The sequence below is a fragment of the Rousettus aegyptiacus genome, unplaced genomic scaffold (assembly GCF_014176215.1).
Source record: "Rousettus aegyptiacus isolate mRouAeg1 unplaced genomic scaffold, mRouAeg1.p scaffold_m13_p_8, whole genome shotgun sequence".
Classification (NCBI taxonomy): Eukaryota; Metazoa; Chordata; class Mammalia; order Chiroptera; family Pteropodidae; genus Rousettus; species Rousettus aegyptiacus.
Window position 1 is genome coordinate 83,802,528 of NW_023416311.1, and position 26,062 is coordinate 83,828,589.

General features: G+C 36.1%; 1 protein-coding gene across 1 annotated transcript in view; it reads right to left on the bottom strand.

The window, feature by feature from the left end:
• ITGA1 (integrin subunit alpha 1) overlaps positions 1-26,062 on the bottom strand; it is a 155,508-nt gene that overhangs the window by 34,958 nt on the left and 94,488 nt on the right. Inside the window, exons 8-14 of the mRNA XM_016142376.2 lie at positions 23,871-24,021; positions 15,196-15,361; positions 11,580-11,653; positions 10,672-10,816; positions 5,174-5,316; positions 2,587-2,730; positions 1,127-1,384 (exon numbers count right to left, since the gene is read on the bottom strand). Coding sequence (XP_015997862.2) covers positions 1,127-1,384; positions 2,587-2,730; positions 5,174-5,316; positions 10,672-10,816; positions 11,580-11,653; positions 15,196-15,361; positions 23,871-24,021 — 1,081 coding nt within the window. The remainder of the gene's footprint in view (positions 1-1,126; positions 1,385-2,586; positions 2,731-5,173; positions 5,317-10,671; positions 10,817-11,579; positions 11,654-15,195; positions 15,362-23,870; positions 24,022-26,062) is intronic.

Consider the following 26,062-nt stretch of genomic DNA (forward strand, 5'->3'; position numbering starts at 1 on the left):
AATTCTATCACACCATAATGATTAATATTGCTTGTTTCCAGTGAAGTAAATAATATTATGAAGATGTTTAACACTAAACAAATCCCTTATTAATTGGATAGGTATGTTGTTACTGAAATAGACCCTTTATTTTATTGTTTCACTATTAATGTCATTATAACTCTGTGAAAAGTTAAGCAGAACTTCCCAATAAATAAATTTCAAGAATTCTATTGACTACAGTACCAAAGAGAACAATCAAATGTAAAATGATTAATGTTATGATTTTCTTTTCTTGTTATATAAGTTAGAAAGTAGTAAATTTTATTTTACTTGTAAGTAGTTGTCCAATGCCTAAGTATGATTACTTAAAAACAATTAAATAAGAATTCCTTTAAGTTATCTAATTTTTATAATACATTAAACACATCTATAAATTTACATTTTTCTAATGTAGAAAAAAATTACATTTGTGTATTAGAGTCATTAACTGACAATGAACTTAAAACAGGAACAACAGAAATCCCTTGCAAGTTAAGCTTAATTATTCAGGTTATTTTCGAAAATAACCTGTGAGAAATGATAAACCTTTGGAAACTCAGATTTATTTGATGAAAATATATCAATTTAATTCATAAATCTAAATGTAATGCAGTTTTATTAAAATGACATGGATACTGAATATAAAAACAATAATCTCATCTTCTCTATTGGCAAAATTATGTACTATTATTGTTCTCTTATTCATAAAGTGGCACTCTCTATTTAGGATCAGACAAATTGCAAATGATAAATAGCATTGATAAAAATGCTTAAACTTACTGGATTTCATTAACCAATGTCACCATAAAAAATAAAGAATTTTTTTTAAGTGTTTTTTTTTTTTTTTTTTTTTTTTTACCATTTCAGAAATTATCAAATTATAGAGACATGGCAAATAACAAGGGGAAAAAGAAAAACTAGATAAAATGGTAAAATACGAAGAAATTCTTCTATAAAGATAATTTAGAAGAAGAGAATTAGAAATCTAATTTCCCAATAGAGTTAGAAGAAGAAAATTAAATAACTCGGGAAGCGAGACAGGTGACACCCGGCAGCGAACCCACTTAGCACTCAAGGGTGAGAATCTGTAGGTTTAACTTCTTACTTGTGCATACTCTTTTCTTACAGTCTTGCCACTTCCATGATAAATGTACACGGCTCCCCCGTGATCATCTTCCAGGGGAGCCCCTATCACGATGTCATTAAATCCGTCAAGATTGAGGTCTTTCACGGCAGCAATAGCTGTTCCAAAACGAGCCCCGCACGGCTCATTTTTGTTTTCTTTTGTGCATGAATTGTGCTTCAGAGATGAACAGCAAGTCTGCTTAATGGGTTCCAGGCTCATTTGATATTCAAACCTTGTCTGGAAGAAAGATAAACAGGATACTTACGAATTTCTATCATTACTATGGCAGAGCGGAATTTTTAAGTGCCTACTGAATCGGCTCTATTAAAAACCATTTGTACATCAACGGTAAAGTCTGTAAAATTCCTTAAACTGTGCTTATCTGAGAGCAAAGTTAGAGATTTTAAAGAACAGAATGTAAAAGTGTGGGGGAAAAAGGCATTTTGAGGATTTTGATGGATTCTCTTTTTTAATGCAATCGAGTGAGTGTTTTAACTCTCAGCATCTTTTTAAAGCCGAAGAACTGAATTTTTGAATCCTCAATTTGTGTCACTATCTTATCATCACCCAATGTTGTGCTTTTTTGAAAAGCCTCTATATCTTTTCTCTTATAGAGAAATTTTACTCTGTTCAAATGTAAACTCTTCCCAAAACTCTCAAGAGTGAAAAAAGCCAAAAAACTCAGTAAAGGCCAGAAAGTATTAGCAACGATGGACAGGAATACACTTTCTTGGGAAAAACAGAACAGGGTAAAAAAACATTGACAGAAGGACCCCCCACCACCCCCCTCAAAAAGGAGAGAGAAATAAAAATATATACTATTTATGAATAAAATAATATAGAGAGATTCTAAAAATTTTAAAAACCGAATAGATGAAAACTGACTTTGCTGTAAGTAGCAAATAAAAAATCTTCTAATGAAGAAATCAAGAATTATTTCACTTAACAAATGATTAGTCTAAAGTCAGGAGTGGAAAACAAAAATCTCATTCCAGCCCAAGAAAATATTCCAAAGACCATAGTAGTTTGCTGAAAATGTCTGGCGTCATTGCCTTAGAATTCCCTACTTTTCCAATCCCTTCACCCCCCCCAGCTTACCACCCACCCTGCTAATACTACCCATCCTCCAAGCCAGAATTCATGAATGACTGCCCTGTGAGTTTCTTTAGCAGTTTAGTGAGATTTATCTTTATCCTATATATTCTGTTAAAAAACACTTCACACTTCTGAGCAAAAAAATATTTAATGGTTTGAAATACTTTATTAGAATTTTTAATGTTCGTTTAGAGACTGAGAGGTCAGTGGGGGTAAATAGGCCCTGAAAGATTCTTTGTTTCTTTTTGCAAAGTGAGTGAAAAATTAGAAGTACATTCTATGTTAAAACCAAAACGAAAGGAGAGATCTTCCTGGATTTCCACCAAACCCACAGTTCCCATTACCTGATTCAGTGCGTACACATACACTTTTCCTTGCTCCTCCTTCTCTGTCCCCATGTACATGGGAGCCCCGACCAGAAGAATGTCAGTATTAGAATCTTTATCAATGTCAACTGTTGTTAAAACACCACCAAAGTAGGAACCGATCTAGGACACAAAACAGAACAAAACAGTCTGATGAACATCAAAAATTCTCAAGGCAGCTAAAAACCTGCATTTCTTTTACTTCTACCAAGCTAGATGAGTATGTGAGATTCAGATGGCAAAGGAAATGAACTATAGAAACCAATGCCACCTGAGAACTCTTATTGGCTCTTGCAAGAGGCTCAATGGCTATTAGTCATGCTCATCCTGGAGGATGACTAGTGGTTATAGATTCTGTAGCTTGAGAGTAAGAGAAATTATTTCCTTTAGATCTTACTCTAATCTCTTTCCTCTCTATAAATCAGAAGAGATCAGTAATACCACAATTATTTTTTTAGAAAGGAAATAAAATGAGATAAACAATAGAAGGCATTCTGAAAAGTTTTGATGTTATATTTAAATGTAGCAATATGAAAATATGAAATAAAATACATCACGAGGAGCTGAATCATACTGAAATACAGTGGCAGTATATTTTCCCTTATAGTCTTAGAAGATTGTCTACTCAACAAAATGGTTTAGTTTTGTCCCAGCAGCTATAGGAGAGGGGAAAGTATAAAGAGATTGCAGGGGATCTCTCCTTGCAGCAACATGTTATCTCTTTTAAAGATAAGAATGTCTTTTAGGAAAGTGTAGGGACTTACACTACACTTCATTATCAAAATTCAATAACTTTCCCAAATATTGACTGTGTTTAAAATTGACGTTCTTGATAATTCTCTTATTGACACTTCCTGCTTTGGCTTCCATGCTTTTATTTTTGCTTTCCTGATTCTGCCACTCCTTCATAGACCACCCTTTCATTTCGTCTTTGCTGGCTCCCTTCTCTCTTCCCACTCGCTAGATTTTGGCTTCTCTTGAGCTCAGACTTGCATTTTTCCCCCCATTCTCCTTATCCTAGGTGAGCAATCCTTCCCAAACATTTCCATTACCACGAATTGAACATTTCATTCCATCCTCTTTGTCAAGGCTCCAGTTCTACATTTCTAGACATTGCTAGACATTTAGACAACTATTAGGCCTTGACATTTGAATGTTCTTTTCTCACAGGCTTGTGGAAGGTTTAAAAGTTTTTTTTTTTTAAGTTTAATTCGTTATAAATAGAAATAAAATGTAAGATCTGTCAACTTTGGTCCTGCATTCCCACATGGGTGCAGCAACTTTACACGGCACACGAGCCGCCAAGGCCCCACACTTCCTATTATCTTCCATCCAGCAGCTTATTTGTTTACTTTACCTATCTGGCACCTGCAACCATTTAAATTTGTGCTCACTGTCATAGGAAACATGACTAAAACCAAATAACAGTTTTAAAAAGATCTAAACTACATGGGTTGCTGACATGTTAATCATGGTGCTATTTTTCTCCCAGATTTCAGGCTTGAAGCTCGAAGCAGTCATTATTTAAATCATTTGCGATACTCCCCTCAAATGTCCCTGGAAGCTACAACTGCAGTGTATAAAAGATACTGGCTCCTGTGGGGCTTTAAAGCCAGGGCAGCTCCTGCGCCTGCCTGATCTGTCTGTCCCCTTGCACCTAAGCTGCACTGTCGTGCTGGGCTGCGGCAAGGACTCCTGCAGGGGCTGAAGGCTGGTGCTGCCCCGCCCTTAGGAGTAGTTTGTGTGCGTGTGGGCTAGTGAGTTGGAATGTTTAGTGAAGTTCGAGGATCTCCTCATCCCATGAGGATGGCAGAAGAAAGTTAACAAATTCTTATAATAGAACACTTGGAAAATAAATACAGAAAACTCCAAAAAAAATAATAAATTAACCAAATTATTACAATTCAATAATAATCGACAAAACCAGATGTTTCTTTCAGTTTTAAAACTATTTATCGATACTTATGTTTACATATTCCACGTATAATTTCTTAAGCTACTTTTAATATTCAATCTTATCTAATGAAATTTTTCAATTTTACGTGTTACAAATAATTTCCAGTTACTGTCAGGAGAACGTCCTAATTCGTTAGCCTGTCATTCAAACTCTCGCATCATCTTTTTACCTGGCTCTTCTACTCTTCTTTCTACTTATCTACATTCTGATTTCCCTTCTAGGCTAGTCCAAATTGTCTCTCTTAAGATTTTCCACACTAATCTTAGCTTCAAACAATCTTTCCATCTTCTAAATTTACTGTCTGTGCCACTGTCACTTTCATGCTTCTGAATGTTTTGATTTTTTTTCTCATATATATATGTTTGTAAATATACACATATCTTCATCTATTACCTGCACCTCTTGCCTCCACCCCATCAAACTGAAATATCCCTAAGGTTAAGATACAGATACTTTACATGCCTCCAGGAACCTAACACAGGGCTCTGTTCTCAGCTGATGCTGAATATGGAAGTATTGACTTTTTAAAACTTTAAGACAATAGGCAGTTAAGTTAAATTTACGTAGGGTATAAATGGATTAATTTAAAAGGATAATTTTTAAGCTCACCTGTTCTCCACGGAGTGTCTGGAGAATTCTGATGTCTCCACCTTCCATCCTATAGATGACAACCTGGCCTGTGTGGTTGTACCGGGGCTGGCCCGCAATGTAAAGAACATCTCCAGGGATGGTGGCGGAGTTTACTGTGTAACCTACCAAAGGAGAGATGCCAGATTTGCTCTCTGACCCCTTAAAGTCTGCATGGAATAAACGCAGATCCATTTCAAACAGTTGGGAGAATCATTCTTATATTTTAACATGGACTTCTCTTTTTTCGAAAATAAATATATTTTTTAACTGCAGGTAAGTTTGTTTTGGCAGAAGCTTTTAGTGTGTTCTCTAATTCTATGCCACAACGGTTTTGTCCAGAAAAGGTATTTTTATCCCTAACCTCAGTTTTCCATTGTTCAGAGGCACAAATTATAATACATTGACAGAAAAAGGAAAAAAAAAAAAACTCTTGCAGTCTGAATTTACTACTTTGTAATAAATCAGTTTTATTTCATTTGGACACATGTGTCTGTGCTATTGAAATCAATAATTTTATATAGTTGGAATTATAACAAATGTAAGCCTTTGCTGTATTGTGTCCTAGGCTTTTAAATTAAAATTTTAAATGCTTGAAGCTGATTTCTCTAAGTCATTAAGGCTTGCATTTATACCACAGGATTATTCCCTGATGGAATGGTGGAATTTAGGTGGTTTTTAATTTTTTGGTATTATACTTAAGCCTGAAAGACATCTTTCAACATTTAATTTTTTTTCTTTTGTATTGTTTTGATGATAAATTTCATGGAATAGATTACCGGATCAAATTTTTAATGGTTCTTATTGTGTCTAGCAAATTCTTTCCAGAACATTTGTACTAATTAATTCCATGAGCAACCAAGAGACTAGTTTTATCAATCTCTTCCAAACACTGTGTATCATTATTCTTATTTAAATTGTGTATGTTCTAATGTTAAACAGCCTCTAATAATAGTAGCTTGCTGTGATTTTAATTTGCATTTGTTTGATTAAAAGTGAGCTTAAATAGTTTTTCATGCTTAATCATTCCTCTGTTTAATTCAGCTTTCATATTCTTTAAATTTTTAAATTGCATCTTAAGGCAGATTATTATTAATTTCTAAGTGAAGAATTAGATTTATTGTGTGTCTAGAGAGTAGAACTAAGTCAATAAATAAAAATTATCACATGCAGATTTTAACTGCAGAAAGAAGAAATGTTCTGATAACCAGAGCTGTCCATCACAGGAGCAGAAAGCAGGTTATTTCTGAAAATGCTACAGAATAACATTTCTTACTGAGAAAAAGATTATATTAATAATTTACTTACCAAGTATTTTACTATAAGGTAATACTTTCACCTTCTTCCAAAATTTTTTTTAAAAACACACTGGCTCTTGTACTAAAATATGTTTAGTTTTACAAGTGCTAAAGAAACACAAGCTCTCATGCATATTTTTCTTCATGAATATTTTTCTCACATTCTCATTTCTTCATCTTTCTCTGAACTTTAAAAATTATTATACATGATGGACTATTTTTTCAAACATGTAATGTGTTATATGTTTATGTTATTAGCTAGTATAATGTTTAAAAAATAAAGCTTTAGAGTCATGTTAATATACAAACAAACAGGAAAAGATTATGCAAAACAAAGGATGTTTTATTTCGGGCTGTTCTACTAAGAAATATTAAGGAAGTGGATGAGTGTTAGTACACATTGATTCTTTTGTTCTCATTTTCAGAGCAATGAATGCAAACTGATAAAAGAACCTTTAAAAATAAGTTGAAAATTATGTTTGAGGCTTGGAGTTGTGTAATTATTTAGCTAATCAACTTTAATGATTTGCACTTGAAAACTTAAACTATTAGCTAAAATATTCACAGGGACAGTAACTTGGCTGTAACCCCTCAATTAGGTAGTTAGAGGCTAAAGCTGGACCATGTAAGGACAACATGGAGAAGAAGGAGGCCTAGTAATGCCTAATTGTAATGAAAGAAAAATAATTATAAACATTTAAACTTAATATTGTATCTTGAAAAAGAAAAACACAAAACTGAAGAGAAAGGAATTGATGGCATAGCCCTGTGCATGAATTTATAAAGAATAAATCCTGTCAGCATTAATAATTCACTTCTTGGGAAAAGTGCGAGGATCTAGTGAGATAATGGGAAACAGGTGTGATCTGTCTTGATTTCAAGCATTTGCCTCATATCTTTCCTTTTGAATGTGTCCAGCATGATTAGAAATCAGCAAACTGTGGGCGGAGGAGGCAGGGAACAGGATCTGGACTGCATTCCCACCATCAAAACCGCTTGCTAAGCTCATATTGGCATAAGGCACTTAGTTACTGGGTTACAGAAAGATGGGCGTGTGACTTACATCCTGAGGGGGCTTCAACAGCTTCAGTTCCTACTTCTTTCTTGGTTAGTATGGGATTTTTTAATAGAGTATTTACCTCGTACTTTGCCTCCTCCATAATATTTTCCATAGTCTAACAACTTGCAGTCCACACAGAATTTGGTCATATGTTCAGACCCTTCTTAATTTGTAACACAGGAACATTTTTGAAAGCCTCATTTTAATTTAGAATAATATTTGAGAGAAAATACTTTTCTCCTCTGCCCCTTTCTGCGTGCTTTTCTATTTTGAAAGAAATCTTATATATATTAAACTTTATGTCTTATGTGCTAACCTGTGACCAAGCTGACAAAATGATTTTCAAAACAGAAAAAAAAAAAATTGTATTAATCACATCTGCAAAGATCCTTTTCCATAAAAGTTCTGGGTCTGGGGATTAGGACATGGACATCTTTGAGGTCATTATTCTGCCTACTATAATACTAGGAAGATGAATGTTTATTATACAACATTATATAATAATAAAAAAATAGACAAAACATACTGAGTGTTGACTATCTGTTAGATGCAATACTAAGCAACTTATAGGTATTATTTAATATTTATAACAACCCAAATTATAATATGACACATAATATATATAGTAATTATTTCCATTTTAAAAATAAGCAAATTGAAACTTTGAGGAATAAAGTAACTGGCCTAAAGTCATAGCCAGGAGCAGAGTCAGAAAACAAACTTAAGTCCCTAAGACCTCAGAATATCTCTGAATGTACACCCAATGACATCATCACTTCAAGTCTTTATATCATAGGATCAGTAGCTTTATAATTTTTATTTATATGGGTGTATAAGGCTCCATTAAGTGGATTTACCATTTACTTAACTATTCAATATTTTTGGACATTAGAATATGCTATTTTCCCCAACATTATAAATAACAATACATAAATAATGAAAATCATTGCTCAGTTGGTATTCTTAAGTAATTGGATTTTTTCCTTAGGTTAGATTCTCAGAGTGAAATTTCTGGGTCAATGTGGTGTGAAAATTTTTATGGCTCTGTGTATACATTGTCAAATGACCTTCCTAGAGAGTTATACTAATTTATATGCCACTATTATATATGAGGATAAATGTTCTATGATTCTTCTTGAAAGGAGCCTCAGGTTAACCTGGTTCTTCATTCCAAAGTATTTCCCATAAAACAGTCCCATAGAATCTTAGAATATGAAGAACCTGTAGAAGCTATTGAATATAACTTTTTGTTGTCTTTTTTAGGTATTCTATGTCATAGTCCACATTATACTGACAGTGACTGCTTGTTTCATCATCTGTCATCTCTTATTCAAAAAAAGTAAGCTTTGTCAATTAATGGATAGATTTACCTTATTTATCTGGTTATCCTCAATTTATAAGTCAATGTTTGGCACATTGTAGGTATTTATTATTTATAAGTGCTTCCTTGATCAACCCAGAGTCAGGCATTTGGATATCGTGAAATGAACATTTGAATAAGAGACCTAGATTGTAGGTTCAGATTGTCATAAGTAGCTGTGACATAATTTTTCTATTCTTCAATTTTTTAATTTGGAAAATTAGATTAATTTGGAAAATTAATCGCTAAGATCTCCTTTAATGCTAAAACCTGCTATGAATGTTAAGCTTAACCCTTTTATTTTGCATCACAATTCTCTAAATACTTAAAAGACCTGCATTATACAGTTCATTTTTCTAACCATCAATTTCTTCAGGTTTTTTGAGGACAGGGACAGGTAGAAGGGCATTGTTTCCAGATTTATATCCTTTAGACAATCTTTTACTGGCGTATCTTAGTTTGGCATTTTCTTTTGTAATGTGTGATGCTTAGACCAATGTGATGAATATTCTAGTTGTTCTCTGATCAGGGCAGAATCTAATAGGACTTTAATGAGAAATAGACTAGACTTTCATTAATGCAGTTCAACATGTGTCGAAGGGGTTTCAGCACTCACGTTCTATCTGCTGCTTACCATTACATTTTTATTTCTCAAAACTTCAGGCCTTTTACTCTTAAGTTCTGTTGCCTCTACAGCTTTAATATGTGTCCTCAAATATAAAGGTGTATGGACCTACCAGTAAATACCCCAAACCTTCCTCCTAAAATAGAAAAAAAACTAGGATAGAGAGAGAAAAAAGATTTACCTTCAGGACAGAAAGATCCCAGAGAAGAATGCTAACATACTAAAATGTGAACACTGCAAGGTATTTGTTTTCCTTACCACTGTTTCCCCAGCACCAAGAACAATGCTTGAGGCAAAAGTGGTCCTTCCAAAATATTTGACGAGTGAGTAAAGAGCTGGGAAACCATACCTTAAGGGTCCTTTCTATCCTAGGACCTTCCTACTGTTTAGCAAGATCATTTAGTTTTGGAAGAGTCCCCTGGACCCCCTAGGCAGCTCCCTGCCTGGTACAGACCTAGAATAAGATGACACCATACACACCCCTCCTCATCCCAGGCAAGTCTTTGCAAAAATAAGTTGATGTTACACCGCTGCGTTGAAGTTCAATATTTGTCTTATTGTGAATGGAGCTATTAAAGTTACACGACAAAACAAACTAATTTCCCTCTAAAATTAGGACCCATAAAAAATAGTGATGGATGATGTTTAAGAGAATATGGATAATCAACAATAATACATACTTAAAAGTTAGTTAAGAGGGTAAATCTTATGTAAGAGTTCTCACAATAAAATAGAATAAAAGAAAATAAGAGAGTATAGTAGTCTGATTTTCGGGATATACGCTGTCAAGGTTTCATTTTCTACTCTCATTTCCTGTCTACCAGGTCCAAAACTTGTCTTGAAGTTAAAGAGAATACTAGACACAGGGAGACCTCAAAAAGTACACATATCAGTCTAAATTATTTCTTGCCCTAGATGCCCCTTCTGTGAAAGAATGACTTCCATATTCTGTTATTTTGACTAAGGATGCTCAGAGGCCTGGAAACTTTCACAAATCCTGTAAAATAGCTGACTCTTAGAAGTGATCTCTCTACCTAGTTGTAAGTTAGCCCGTATAAATATAAGCAAATAATGCTAAAAATAAAATAAAATAAAAACCCATAAATTTCTATTAGTTACTTTCAAATCAAACTTTACCTAAATAAGAAGCAAGCGGTTCATTCTTTTTGGTAGACTTAACGTTAAAGGTCGTGTTTCGGGGGATTATGATTTGATTAGCCTTCTGCATGACAACTGTTCCATTCCAATCATAGGCTCCTACTGCTCCAAGCATGACCCAGTCCTTATATTCGGATAGAGAAAACAATAGTATTTAATAAAAATAGCAAAGCAAACACATACACATACATACATAGCAATGTGATAGGTGCTTTACATATATTAATTTGTATAATGCTCACAATAATCCTATGAGCTAAATGCCATTATTACCATCTCTATTTTAAGGAAGAGGAAACTGAGGCAGAGTAAGTAACTTGCCCTAGGTTATAAAGTACAATGGCACATTGAGATGTCAATATTCCATTGCATGGATCATGATGCCTTTTCTTCTATCACCTACAAACTATATATTTTCTAATCTTGCCTTTCTGCTTTATTCTGCATGCCAAGAATCCTGGGTCTTCAACCTGGAATTCTAGTAAAACTTTTGTAAACCTTGACACTGAGAAAATGATACCTTCCATATCGTTAGCAAATATTTTCAATTAAGTATTTTATTTATCCAGATGTATAACCAAATAAGGCAGACCTCAAACTGATTTGCAATTATTAGTACAATGCAGTGAGCTGTGTGAGAGAATATGTTTCTCTAGTAAGAAGCTTGTGAAATGCCATTTTCCTATTTGGTTAAGAAATGTCACCGCAATCTGAATAACTGCTCAAGCCATGGACTGCAAGTTGCACTTGTAATGCTGATGCCAAGGTATTGGTTTTAGGAGAGAAAAACCTCAGAAAAAAGATATTTCATGGCCTTGAAATATCTTTTATTTTCTTGAAATGAAACAAAAAAAGAAGTGTATTTCATTCATAGGTGGTCAACATACCCGCGAATAATGAGCACTGAAGCCGGTCTGAGACATTTCCATTTCAAATGAAGCTGCTGACTGGTCAGCTGTAGCTGTAACATAGGAAAATAAATGCCTTTTAGCACACTGCTGATTGGCAGAAGACAGAGACCTAGCACAGCCTGTGGTCTTTACCAACAAGAACTTCAATATCTTTAAGGCATTTTCAGTCACATTTTTGTCAGACCAAAATTTTGTCCATCTGGGTAGAGCACAGAGAGTTAGAAGGGCTGTGTCTCGCATTCTTGCCCATTGGCTTTCACACCTTTGCTGGAGTTGTTGAGAAATCTCCATCCATGCTGTGGGTGCTCATACTCTAGCATGCTTACAGATCCAATGGTGTTCTTCATGCATGTAGTTAAAGTTGAAAGTCCTACAGTAGGAAACCTCTGTCTCATCCTCCCACCCTGGGAATTCTGAGACCTGACACTTTATGGGGCTGAGAAAAGTTCATTAACATTTTAAAGAGGTTTCTCTATTCCACCAGCCCCGCCTGTATTTCTGGCTAGAGATCCTCTCAGAATTCTATTGTTTGATAAAGGATGTAGGGATTCTGGGTCTGTATGTGCTCTCATTTCTGGCTGTGGGTATCACAGATCAGGAGGGGACTTTTTGACAGGGCTCTGTGCCACATGCCATTCAATCACATTAAAAAAAAAAAAGATTCTGTGCCCATTTTGAAGCCCTTTACTAAAATGCAGAGATAACCCAGAGCACTCTACGGAAATGTGCTACTCTCAAAATATTCACCAACCCAAAGCCGCAGTCTCCTGAGGGGATTGAAGGAATGTTGATTTATTTGCTTTCAGTAGGGAATTACTGATTTATTTGGCCTTGCAGAGAAGTTAAAAATAGGGTGTAATTTTAAGAATGTCAATCTGCTTTTTCATTGAGGCATGAGAATAATCAAATTTGTGGAATCATGCTTATTTACTAGTTATTTACTAGTATAAATTTGTTAACAAATACATCAGCAATTAATTCCTTTTATAGAACTAATTCAATGGGAAAACCAATCAATGATTCAAATATATCAATTTAATCTCATAAATTGCCCTCTGATTTAAATGACTGAGATGTACTTTAACTTAATTTAAACCTGTATTTTTAAGTCCACAATACTGTAAGGTGCTTTCTCATTTATCTTTGCAAGATCAGTGATAAGCATGCAGCAGCAAATACCTTCATATTTCCAGCACCTTCCTGTGCTGCTGTTCCGTTTGTAGCTGAGAACAGAAAGAAGGAAGCTCTGACACTTGTCTGCTGAATGGGCATCGTAGTACGTTGTTTGTTCTTGAATTTCTTGCTATCTGTTCCTCTCTGGCCTGTTCGTGGGTGTTGAGATAACTACTCTAACCACTGTACAGCCTTTAGTTAGGAATTTCCACATTTTTCCCAATGTTTGGTGGGAAAGGGAGATGTTAGAACATTTCTCGATTTTATTGGGCAAGTTGCTGGCACGCTTACTTCACTAGGAAGCACTGTCCTTGGCAAGCAGGAATTTCATAATTCTGTTATTTACTGTCTCATGATAAATGGTGATAGGAAATGGAGATTTCCCAAGTAATGAGGAAATGGAACCCTTTATGATCTCATTATGAAAAAGAAAATCAGGAATAGGGGAGTCAAAACACTACTTTTGGTTAGCCCTGAAAGCACGGCAGCAAAGATGTGAGAGACACTCTTTAATTTGGGGAGTTCCTGTCAAAATAATTTCATTTTTAAATATTGAAACTTCTTGGCATCATTAAGCACTCCAATGTGCAAAGTTTAACTCATGATGTGTCTAGGTTAGAAACAATCTCGAAAACCTCATTTAAGGCAAGTTGACCCCTCCCCTATCCAACAGCTGATATAGGCTTCATTTCTACTAGTCTTAGGTTATATTTACTTGCTTACTTAAGATGAGATTTAGAAATGAGCCTGTATTGTATTTAACTATCTAATGTAACTCTACTTTTTCTTTTAAATGATCTTTACAGATTGTTTCTATCATATCTTGGCCCATGTTTATTAAAAATATAAGAGAGTATGATGACTTGGAAAACCTAATATGTTTCCTTAAGGAGAGTTAAGCTCACGATCTGGCCTATTAGTAAATGGCACTGGGATAGTTGTGAGACCAAAGCCATTTAACAGTAAGACGGCCAAGTTCTTCAGAAACAGCTGTGACTTCGGACTGATAAATAATTGCAGTGTTGTTTCTAAAGGCACAGGGGGAAAGGAGCAAGGTCAAGAGAGAACTGGAGAAATTCAGTAACTCAATGGTCTGTAGGCTTCCATCATCTCTTAATCAAACTTTCTTCTTACTGGTTGTGACCCAGTCATGAAATTAATAGGGTGAGTCATAACCAGCAATTTTTTTTTTTAATTGAAAAAGAAGAGAGTAGACTGGAGGAGATGAGAAAATATCATAGTGCATGGCATATAACAAGGACTCTTTTGTGAAATTCTGTTTTGTTTTATATGCATAGATGTGTGTGCACTGGAACACAAAGTAAAGTGTATTTACCATCATAGGTCACTGTTAAAAAAGTTTGAAATCCATTGCTCTAAATCATTTTTTTCTTTCTATACATTTTAATATTCTCTGTTAGTCACTTTTCTTCATTTTCCTTGTCCCTTGATGCTTAATCAAAACGGTTTACCTTTTTAGTTATGTCACCTTCCCATTTTGTTGTTCTGTTTCCCATGATTAGGTCATTTCAAGGAGACTAAGCAAGTACCTTTAAATTTCTATGTTTAAGATGCAGAAACAATAGTGCTTCAGTGTGTCTTCACAAAGGCAGTCATTTGAATTTGGATGGAGCATAAGAGTAGAACTCTGGTGGTTTCTCATCCTATGTTGAGAAAAAAAGGCTTGTTCTCCGAGTCTCCAGATTATCAGAAAACGTGAAGGGCCTTTTTCAATTTGCCTGGCATAACATTCCAAAGACTTTTCTTTTGTAAGGAAAGATCTAGTTCCTGAGTAATTTGTTATTGACATCTACCTAAGGCAGAGGGATTGCACTACTCATTATCCCCCAAAGCCAGTTGCCATTGAAAAATTAAAGAAAAAATCTATAAAGAAATGGCATGATTTAGATAAATACAGCGAACTGATATTTCACTGCCACAGGACTTCAGGCAGAGTTTCAAGAAGACTATTAAAATGGGCAAGGAGTAATACAGGAGAAAATAAACAAAGAAGTTATTGCATTAGAACAGCCCCATAGAAGCTCAAAATGAAATAAATGAGAACAAGAAAAAACACAAAACTTGAGCTAATGTCTCCATTTTCTAAACCTGTGTTAAGGAAAAGAAATAAAACACGTGGGCACATTTTTGTTCCTGAACGCCTACACTGACCGTTGTCTTCATCGGCTCTCGTATCAGCACTGCCATGTCCTTGCAAAGACAGCATCCAGCAGACACAGTGCTGTGTGAAATAGCCACCTATCTCAATGACAGATTTATATAAAAGGACGTTGTTCCATGCTTGGCTACTATACACAGTACAAATGCATTAGCTATGTGGTAGGAAGAAATACCAAAACCCATTGCATTGAGTTTGAATTGTAAACTGAACATCCAGAATTATGAGAAAAAATCATACCTTCCAGGGCAAATATTCTTTCTCCCAGAGCTTCAACAATAGTGACTAGAGCCAATTCATCTGAGACGTTGAAGAAATGCTTTTCAGTGGGCTCACTTGCAATTGATTTTATTTCCTCCACAAATTTTTCAGTGCTTAAATTTCCTCTATTATAGCTGCCAAGAATCTAAGATACAACAAAAATGGCAAGAATATATTTTAAATTCTATGTGTTAAACAAGGATCTCAAACTTTTTGTCAGTAACCAAGCGATTTGATATAGTATCTTAGCATAATGTAATTTTTATGTACTTTCACATTCTCGGAAGAGTAATTTTCAGAATATGTAGATTCTCTAATATTAACTATTACATACTATAATAGGGCAATCTTGTATGTTTGTGAAAGTTTCTTTTCTTCATTCCTGCTTCTCTGTTTCACAGCCGTGTTTCTAAAATCTGACAGTTCAAAAGTAATGTAGTTTCTGAATGTCTCTGATATTATTCCAGCTAGTGACATCACTGCTTGCTGGCAAAAGCTATTAGCAAGTGACTTGCTTGATCTCGAATAGGCAGTTATTCCTGAAAATCTTACCAAGGGACAGTCCAACACATATACGTTTTAAACAGATATTGGACTAACTAGTAATCTGATTTGGCAATCTAGAAAATAAACAACTGAGCCTTCCTGTTTGAAACCAAATGCTCAGGACAGAGACATTCTTTTTTATACAGAAGAGAGAGGCAGGAATTATCTGTTATTAGTTAGCCATATTATTTAGAGTTCTAGAAGGTTTTCTTGAACATTTAGTTTATTTTTTAAAGTAAGGCTTATCAGGATCTAAGGTTTGTTGAATTTATATACAGTAAAATTGACCCTTTTTAGATATATAATTCTATGAGTTTTGACAAACCTATTCGAGATGTGGAATATTTCCATCACCCACAAAAGTTCCCCTTTGCTGCTTTGTAGCTAACTGCCTTTTCCATCAACCCGCCACACTGACTTATTTCCTGTCCTTATAGCTTTGCTTTTTCCAGAATGTCATATTTAAGGAATCGTATAGTCTATAGCCTTTTGTGTCTGCCTGTTGATAGTCATCCATGTTGCCTCATGTATCAGAAGTTTTATCCTTTTTATTGCAGAGTAGGACTCCACTGTATAGATGTGCAACAATTTATTTGTTGAGGACATATGGGTTGTTTTCAGTTTCAAGTGATTATGAGTAAAGCTGCTATAAATATTTAGGCATAGGTCTTTGTGTGGACGTTTTCTTTTCTTTTGAGTAAAGATCTAGGAATGAGAGTGCTGGACTCTATAGTAAGTGTATGTCTAACTTCATAAGGAACTGCCAAACTGTTTTCCAAGAGTGGCTGTTCAATACTGCAACATTGCCATTCCCACAAGCAAAGTATGAGAGATCCAGTCGCTTTGCATCTTTGCCAACACTTGATATCAGATTTTTTCCTTTGTTTGCTTGCTTCAGTTTTAGCACTTCCCTTGGTGTGTAGTGGTATCTCATTTAATTTACATTTCCCTCATGATTAATGATCTCGAAACCTTTTAAGGTGCTTATTTGCCATCCCATTTCTTCTTCTACGTCTATTCAAATCTTTTGCCAATAAAATAAAGGGATATTTTTGTTGTTGTTATCGAGTTCTGAAGTTTCGTATATATTTTGGATACAAGTCCTCTATGTGTTTTACAGATATTTTCTCCCAGTCTGTGGCCTGTCTTTCTTTTTTCTTAACAGTATCATCTGAAAAGCAGACATGTTTATTATGATGAATTCCAACTAATATATTTTATGGTTTGTACTTTCTCTGCCTAAAAATTTAGTTTTTAAGTAAGCATTTTTAAAATTTAGTTTTTAATATAAAAATAAATGTTCAAGTTGAAATAAATGAAAATATCTTTTAAAAACTATGTAAATTAAAAATCTGAAGTGTTAAAAAAACATAACATGTAAATAGAACCCACTTTTTTATTGTATAAAAATGGCATTAAGAAAATGGCAGTTATGGACATAAAAAATGGGAATATTTTTAAGAAAAATATTGGAAAAATGTGTACCATTATTTTTTATTTCTATTAGATTTGGTGTGTCCCCCTTATTTTTGTTTAAATATATTTTTAAATTGTCTTTGTTTACATTGATTTCCTTTTGTAATAAGATATTTTCACCTCGGTGCAAGTGTCACTTGAAGATTACTACTTTGATTTTTACATTTTTTTCAGTATTTATGGAGCATAATAACCAAATTGGAAATAACCTAAAAGCCCATAAATAGTATAGAACAAATTGTGGTATATTCATACAATGGATAATAATAAAAAGGATGAATCACTAATACACAAAATATTATGGGTAATATTTTGGATACTATAACATTATGTTGAATGAAAAGCTTAACACTAAAGAACACATATCCTATGATTCATTTACATAAAATAGAATAGGCAACTTAAGCTATGGTGGTATTAAGGTAGGGAGGAGACAAGAGAATTAAAATGTTAATCAAGCCACAATCAGAGACTGCAATCAGCCCTGCAGCCAGGCAAGGAGGGCACCTGCAGAACAAAGAAAGATTTCTGCTGGATTAATAAAGACTCATTCTCTACACTTGTGCAGGGGAAAACAGGAACCAAGAGTCATTCCCTATGGCTAACACCAAGGGGAATCTATGGATTAAAGGCTGGGAACTGCCAGCCGGCTTTTCACTCTACACTGCCTTACCTTTTCGGGATACATATTCTTCCCCTTTCTCACTTTATGTCCATTTCAAAGGAAACAGGAACTAAAGAATGACATAAACTGAATTCCCTGGACACTGGGTGGGTGGGGGGATCCCTCTCAGTGCCTTCTATTTCTCTCTCTCTCTCACTGTCCATTTCTTTCTGCCTCTGAGAGGAGACCACACTCTGTGGAGTGTTATCCCTTTTCTAATAAACTTTCCTTTTGACTCTAACGTTGATGTGTGTGTTGAATTCTTTCTTCATTCTCTGCCAAAGGACCTTCTTCTCCTCTTGATGGAGTGCTTGGTCTCCCTTCCACTCGGGGAAATTTGCCCTGTCCTACATCAGCATAAGTTACATAGTGACTGCAATAGAAGGTGCCTATTAAAAATGAAAGGAAGTACAAAGGAAACTTTCTGGGGGTGACAGACATGTTCTATATCTTGACTGGGGTGTTGGTTTCTTAGCTCCTCCACGTGTAATGTGTTTGTGAGGCATACTGCCCTAATATCTGGGAGGAACTTTAAGGTGCTTTGAAGAAGTCCACCATTTAGGAAAACCAGAGTTGGCTCTAAGGTAATTCACCCATCATTTGAGTAGCTTTTTGACTTTTGGACTTACTCTTAACTACTGTGTCAAGAGTTTTGATAGGAAGATTTATACCAAGAACTTACAAAACTTGGTTTATACCAAGAACACAAAACTCACTTCCTGTCTACTTGGCAGAAGAGCAAATGCCGAACAGCCAAAAGTTTACCTTTGAACAGGGACCACTGGTGCTTTTCCCCCTGTAGCTACTTGACAGGGGAAGAGAATTAAAGGAAACAACTGTCCAGATACAGAGGGAAAACCCAAGAGCCACTTGTTCTTATTATATTGAATAAATCCTCACTTTAAAACAATTAATGCTCTTTTTCACAATTGGATGTCTCATCACATTTGGATGCACCTGCTTCAGAGTAAGTAGGTGAGAGTCTCCAAGCTCCAGGGTCTCCATTACAACTGTGGTGTGGCTTTCAGAATAACTGTGCCCTTGCTCAACACCCTACTCTACACCTAGTGTTCTCTGGACACACTGTTGGGCTCCCTTTGTCAGCAGTTTTGCTACACATGAATTTCTTTTAGATTCATACAAATTCTGCATCTTGTGAATCACTCTGAAGTCCCCACTGATTTGTTGCAGGAAGTGGCACCTGACAGAAGAATTTGATTGCTCAGACAACTTTGTTAGAGGAAGGAGAATTTATTAGCTGGCGGAGAACGTGAGGCTTAACAGCACCACAGCACGAGCTCCCCTTGGTTAGATTTTTTGCAGCTCATATACTCTTGCGGCGTCCATGCAAAGGGCACGTGATTCCTTTGTCTGAGGTTCAATGCGCACCTCATGACTCAGGATGGGGAGGGGAAGTTTCGGGTGGGGGCTGCAAGGGGGAAGGAATTCCCAGACCACCAGTCCTATCTGTTTACCGATTGTTTGTCTCGTAGGTGTGACAAGAGTTTCTAGAAGGCCACTCAGAGATCCACAGGATGTGGTTAATCTATAACCCGCTGAGTCAGTCATTTCTGTAAGCCCTTCCCTTTGCATTTTTCAGACGCCTCCTCTCTTAGATTTACCTAATTTATTCTTTAAATTAGATGAGATCCTGGGCTGATAAGTCACCATCTTTCCTCTTCGGTTCATATTTAACATAGTCTAGATTCACTATCGTACTGACACATTAACTTCCATTTCACTTGTAAAGTGATGAAGTGGAAAATACAAATAAAAATGGTAAAGACTTTTGGACCATGCATGACTGAGGTTCTTACTTGTGATGTAAATGCTATCAGACATTTAGTGCTCTGACAGGACAGAGACAAATGGACAAAGCTCAATGGGGAAAATGCCCATACGATATACTTAAAAAATGAAAATAAAATGTATAAACACAATTTGGGAATATATATTTAGAAGAAAATATTAAAGAATTTCCAGGAATTATTGTGACTTTCTTCATCCAGTTTGAACTATTTTGCATCATAGAATAAAAATGAAAATAGAGAAAATTGTATTTTGATCCTTCACCCGAGTCTGGTAGTTTGTAAAAATATTACTTCATATGAATGAGAAAAGATACATAATAACACATAAATTGCTCCCTTTTAACTTAATGCAAATATGTCAAACCCAGGCATTTGGTATTCTGCTAATATTTACCTGAAATAGATGTGCAGAATTGAAGCTCCCTTGAGGCAGATGTGTCAAATGTAAAGTGTACAATTCATTTACATGTAGCAAAGTGCCTTGTGTGTATAAATGAATGAAATTCTAAGATACTTTCTAACTTCTCTTATTTTTATTTGAATGCTGTAGGTGATACTTGTTGCACAGCCATTATAGTCCTAGCCATTATCATTTAAGATTAGAATCTGAATATAAAACAGATTCTTGCTAGAAATGTCTAATATCCTCAAGTGATAGAATGGAGACCATGGACCAGAGTGTTCAAACCAGCTCAGGACCCTAACCAACTCTGAGAGTTTAACAGGTAATGTTTGCAGTTTTATCACAGAGTGCTTATATGTCAGTATAACACATCTCTATGGTTTTCAGGATCAAATAATGGGTAAAAAAAGATGGAGTAAGAGGAACAGTACAAGCAGTAACTGGCCAGACCCCCAGGTAGATTTGATAATAGTAGCATAAATGAATCTTAAGAAGTGCCTAAAACCTTTCTGTGTGAATGCATGAAGAGAGGAAATAAAAAAACTATTTTGTTTCCTTGTTTGGCATAAACTAAAAATTATAAGATTCACTGGGGAAAAATATAAATTGAGAAAATAACAATTATTGCTAAAGTAAAATTTTCTCATACATTTTTATTTATACCACTTTGAAGAGCGTTTTGGTAATACATAATTTATTGATTAACATGGGAAAGGAACTCATGATTTTTATGGTTCTCCAGGAAGATTAATGTAATTATGAGATCTCTTTATGATAAAATGCGAGGCAAAATATAAATGATAAACTAAAGACTCAACAAAGGGAAACAACGATTTAAAGGCAAGAAATACTGAACATGTGTAGCCGGATACAATATAAAAGTGATAGAAGATTCACTTAAAACTAAGAAGTCATCTATTGATGGATACTTCCTTTCCAGTGAAGTTTTCCTAATGTTAATGGATGGTTAATTCAGTCCATGGCCTGGGATGCTAAATTACACCCTCCTGGAGTGGGTGGAGGGGAGTTGAACAAATGTTAGTATCTTTGGTACAAGTCATCTGGGACAAAGTGGGCATGCAATGGCTTTGCATACTGAAGAGACCAGCCATAGACTAATTGTGGACAGTATCTGTGAGTGAAACCTGGGCCATGTGGAACTGTTCTCAACCATAGAAGACGTTGAACTAGTTATGGATTGAATACTAATTGGCAAAAGATAATTTACAGAAGTTACAACAGGGGAAAGAGAGAAATAATGATTTATTTATTTTTTATATTGTATATCTCATATGAAAAAGAAAATGTTGCCGTCAGAAGTTAGCACTGTTTATAACTTAGTGAAAGGGTAGAAATGAAGGCTGGGTGCAATTGTTAAGGTTCTCAAACTGAGTGATTTTATAGTCTGTGGGGAATCTCCGAAGGTTTCTGAGTAAAGGAGTAATACAATTTATCTCTAAGATGACTTCTAGTGCTAAAACGCTATGATTTTATTATTTCATGCTTGCAAACTCTTTAAGGTAAATATCTTTAAGAAAAAATAATATTGATTGCCTAGTCTGCCACTGTGTTAGATGTTTTTACAGTCATTTTCTCACTGAATCTTTATCTGAGAGAAAGAGAAACAATATTACCCTATTTTACAGATAAAGAAGCTGAAGCTCAGAGCATTAAGTAACTTATCCACTGTCACAGAGCCAGAACACAGCAAAGGAAGAATTTGAACAAAGGTCTTTCTGGCTCCAAAAGATAGTCTTTTCTACTCTTCCCCATCCCAACCCTTCTACTTCTCACTTATGAAACATGTACGTTGCTCCTTTGCTGTTTAAGGTTATGATGCTTAATGGTACATGATCAGTGTCTCTATGCTGGTATCTTTTTTGCTCTGGTACAAAGTGAAGGTGGGTGAGATGGAGAGGTCTGTGGTGACTTTTAAGGAGCCCGGGGGAGTGAGTGGGAACAGGTGACGACTGCCCTGCAGCACCATCCAGAGATCTGTGGTGGCAGGAAAGAAAAGCTGGGGTCTGGAGAAAAAAAGCCCAGGGCAGTGGGCCATGTGATGAGTCAAGCTGGGGAGTCTTGGCCATGTGGCCCACGGCCCTGAGGCCTGCTGCCCCTTGGTTTCCTCATTCATAAAATGGGGGAAATGAAAGTTACCCTATTCTTTTTGGGGGTGCCATGAGGAACAAGGAAAGGTATATAGGATACAGATATAAAAACACATTGTAAGTTTTAGAGTGCTATGTAAGGGGTAATTTAAATTATTTCCCATCTTTGAAAGGTGGAAGTTTTATGTCTCTTTTTCTGAATGTCCCTCTTCATGGCATAGCACCATGAAAATTAAGTCAACTGATTTCACAGAACTATTAGAAGTTGATCTAGAAAAAAAATCACTAACAAGAGTTATAAAGTATTCAGTTTCTCTCTGTCTCCCCTTGTCTCACTGTCTCTCTCTCTTGTCCTGACCCTCGGGCTCTCATCTGAGAGACCAATGCTATTTATTAGTAATAGATTGCTTTGTATTGATCCAGGTGTGCTCACAAACTGCATGAAAGGCTTTATATGTAATATTTTCTACATTTTCAAGAGCAAGTTAAGCTTTTCCTTGGCACCAAAAGAAGCTTCTTCTTCTCTGATCCCTTTGCCCTTCTTGTCCAGGTTAAATTCAATTATAGTGAAAACACATTGTTGTAGCTGCTGGCTGCTTCCCTTTGGTTACTACAGTTTGGGGATATGAAGTAGAGAGGAAATGGGTCTGCACACGGTGCATAAGCAATGATAAGCATCTCTGGAGTCTTCCCCATTCCACTAGTGATTCCAAGAGGTGGCACGCGCAGAGGAGCACCCATAACTACCGAGCCCTGTAAGAAAGTCTTGCTATGGCAGAGGACTTCTAAGTCCTGGGTAGACTGTTTAAGGTAGAGAAACAAAAAGGTGACTTTATACTTCTTTCCGGCAACTCAAAAAGTTGTAGGAGGTGTGGAAATATCATTGTTGACTTTTAGTAGAATATTACGAGAGTCATGTCCTGATTTTCCACCCTCTCAAATTACAGGAAGAATTATTGATTAGCAGACAATATTTATTTATTACCTAGCATGTCTTTAGCTTCCTTCCTGGCTTCCTGGCTTCCTGGCTTCCTGGCTGGCTGCCTGCCTTCCTTCCTTCCTTCCTTCCTTCTTTCCTTCCTTCCTTCCTTCCTTCCCTCTCTGTACTTCCCTCTTCCCTGCCCTTCTTTCCGCCATCTTTTGCCCCTTCTCACCATCTTCTCTTCCTTTCTTCTTCTTTTCCCCTCCTTATTTTTGTCCCATTCTTTCTCTTACTATCCCTTATTTCTTCTTATGTTCCCCCCCTTCTTTCTCTTTTCATCTTTCCTTGTTTCCTTCCTTCCTTGTTTCCTTCCTTCCTTTCTTCCTTCTTTCCTTCCTCCCTCCCTCCCTCCCTCCTTTCTCCTTCCTTCCTTCCTTCCTTCCTTCCTTCCTTCCTTCCTTCCTTCCTTCCTTCCTTCTTTCCTTCCTTCCTTCCTTCCTTTTCCTATGATTGTTCATTGAGTCTGTTTGGCCTGGCACTGTGCTGGGCACTGAGGACACAAAAGGGGCAAGACCCGATCCTGCCTGGACAGATTTTACATCCAAATGGAGAAGTTTCTCCTTTGCAACACTGTTTACATAACTTTGATAAAATACCCGTGATATGCGCACAGCTTTTTCTCTTTACACCAGAGCTTCAAAGCCGTCTGCAGCCATGTACTCACAGCTATGGAAAACCGCTGAATGTTTTCATCCTCGCAGTCCTGGATGACCTTATTCAGTCGATGGTTGTCGTGTGACTCTCCATCAGTCACAATGACCATGACTTTTTTAATCCCCCTTCGGGCGCCCCGAGCTTCAGTGAAAGCCTCTTTCCTGAAATAATCACACAATAGAGAAGCAAACAAAACGCCATCCCAAGGTTAGGCAAAGCAATGAACAAAATGGATACACTGAGAAATCTAGGTAGCCCCATGCTTCCCCTCCAAGATCAACATTGATGCCCATCGTTCAAGTGGGGAGACATTATGATCATTATTTGCAATAGTTTTATATTTATCCCAGATGACAGGTCACTGTTTTGCTAATCACCACACATCCCACGTATAAAAGGCAGCAGTGTTTCATTTTGGGGAACTTCAAAAGGAGGGTGTGACTGGAACACACATCAGATTCAGAGAAGGTCAGATCTCAAACACTCTCCCAGCCACCGCTTTCTCTATATAAACTCTCCTTCTCTTGCTCGACAGGCCTCTTTTCTTCTGCTTCTGGCAGCAGCTTTTGATTTAGTCCACACTTCCCTTACACCTACTCTGACATTCACAGAACAGCTTGGAAATGTCTGAGCTGAGGAGAGGAGACTGGAGAAAACAGAATATTTGTATGGCTGTGAGTGTTTAAGAGCGCCTTGGAGGGGGTAGGGATTAAAATAGAAATGAAAGACTGAAGATGGTGGTCTGGAGGTCTAGTTACTGAATCAGGGACAGAGCTGGGGCGGGAGGGGTTGGTAGCTATCAAAGATTTGGTCTTGAACTAGGCTGCTGGAGAGAAAGGAAAAATGCTCTAACTAATGGCAAAGAAAGGAATTTTCATTGAATTCAAAGAGCATTTATGGAAAAAGAAGATAGGGGAAATTTTTGTTTTGTGTCTTCTACACACACACGCACACACACACACACAGGCACACAGGCACACTTTCTCCATCTCTGTTACTTTCTTTTATTCAGCTCACTTTCCTCTCTGGGGTCTTGGAAGGGAAGAGTACATGTTACTTAGGACTGAAACAATAAAAGGATTTCATATTCTATTTTTCAGATTTTGATATAAAATGTAGCAATCATTGTACTGAATGGTCCACTTAAATATTTTACTTTGGTCATCAGGACAAGCGGCTGCAATGTGGGATATGCCAAAGGAACATGCATCTTAAACCAACTTTCTGAACAGTTTGCATGGTACACATTAGTTTTACTGTAGATGCACAGTAAATGTACAATAGTGGGTATTTTGTGAGTAAGGAGCAAGGATCCTGGTCATGTGAGCAAAGGAATTTTATCTGTGATTATTTTTCTTTTAAAAGGACTTGAAGCAAATATGACAAGATGTTAACAACTGCCTTGATTCTGTTTGATGCACACATAGCATTTTGTTGCACTGTTTTTATATTTTTGATTCTTCCTAAAATTTTCAAAAGAAAAATATTTTTAAAAATTCTGATCAATGGGGAACTGTGTATCTCTGCTCTCTACACTATACAAATAGATTCTACAACTTCCTTATATGCACAAATCACCAACACTTCCTAATTCTCTTGAAGATCAAGGCCATAACTGAATGAACATCAGCTGAGGGAGATGATTAAAAGACCTTCCTTAAAGAATATCTGGCAACTCTGAAACCAGGGCTGTCTTTATATATGTAAGAGTAGCCGCCAGCAGAGCTCCTGAGTACACCCTTTCTGTTTCAAATATCTTCAGCAAATTGCCCTTGGCCCACAAATACCACCATCCAGTGTTCTCTCTTTAAATCAAACATTGACTTCCCTGTGTGTTTTTAAACATGAAAATATCCCAAGAGAATCTCTTTCTTTTGGATAAAAGAATCCAGGTCTTATGATTAAACACTGTGGACCTATTGAAAAGAAAGAAAATTTGGGATAGGGATAAGGGACACAAAGATATTTTGAATGGGGAGACATAGAAAATAGAAGTAAAGGACTCTAAAAATATATATATTGTTTGCAGCTGGCCTGGTCTGAAAGGAGTAACTAGAGCAATTAGAAATATGCTTAAACATGGAAAACGAATGTACAAGAAGATGACTTATTCATATCATATGGAATTTTATTTATCTACAAAACTCAGTAAACTCTGTGTCCTACAGCTAGACTCTTTGTGAGACAGATAGGCAAAACCAT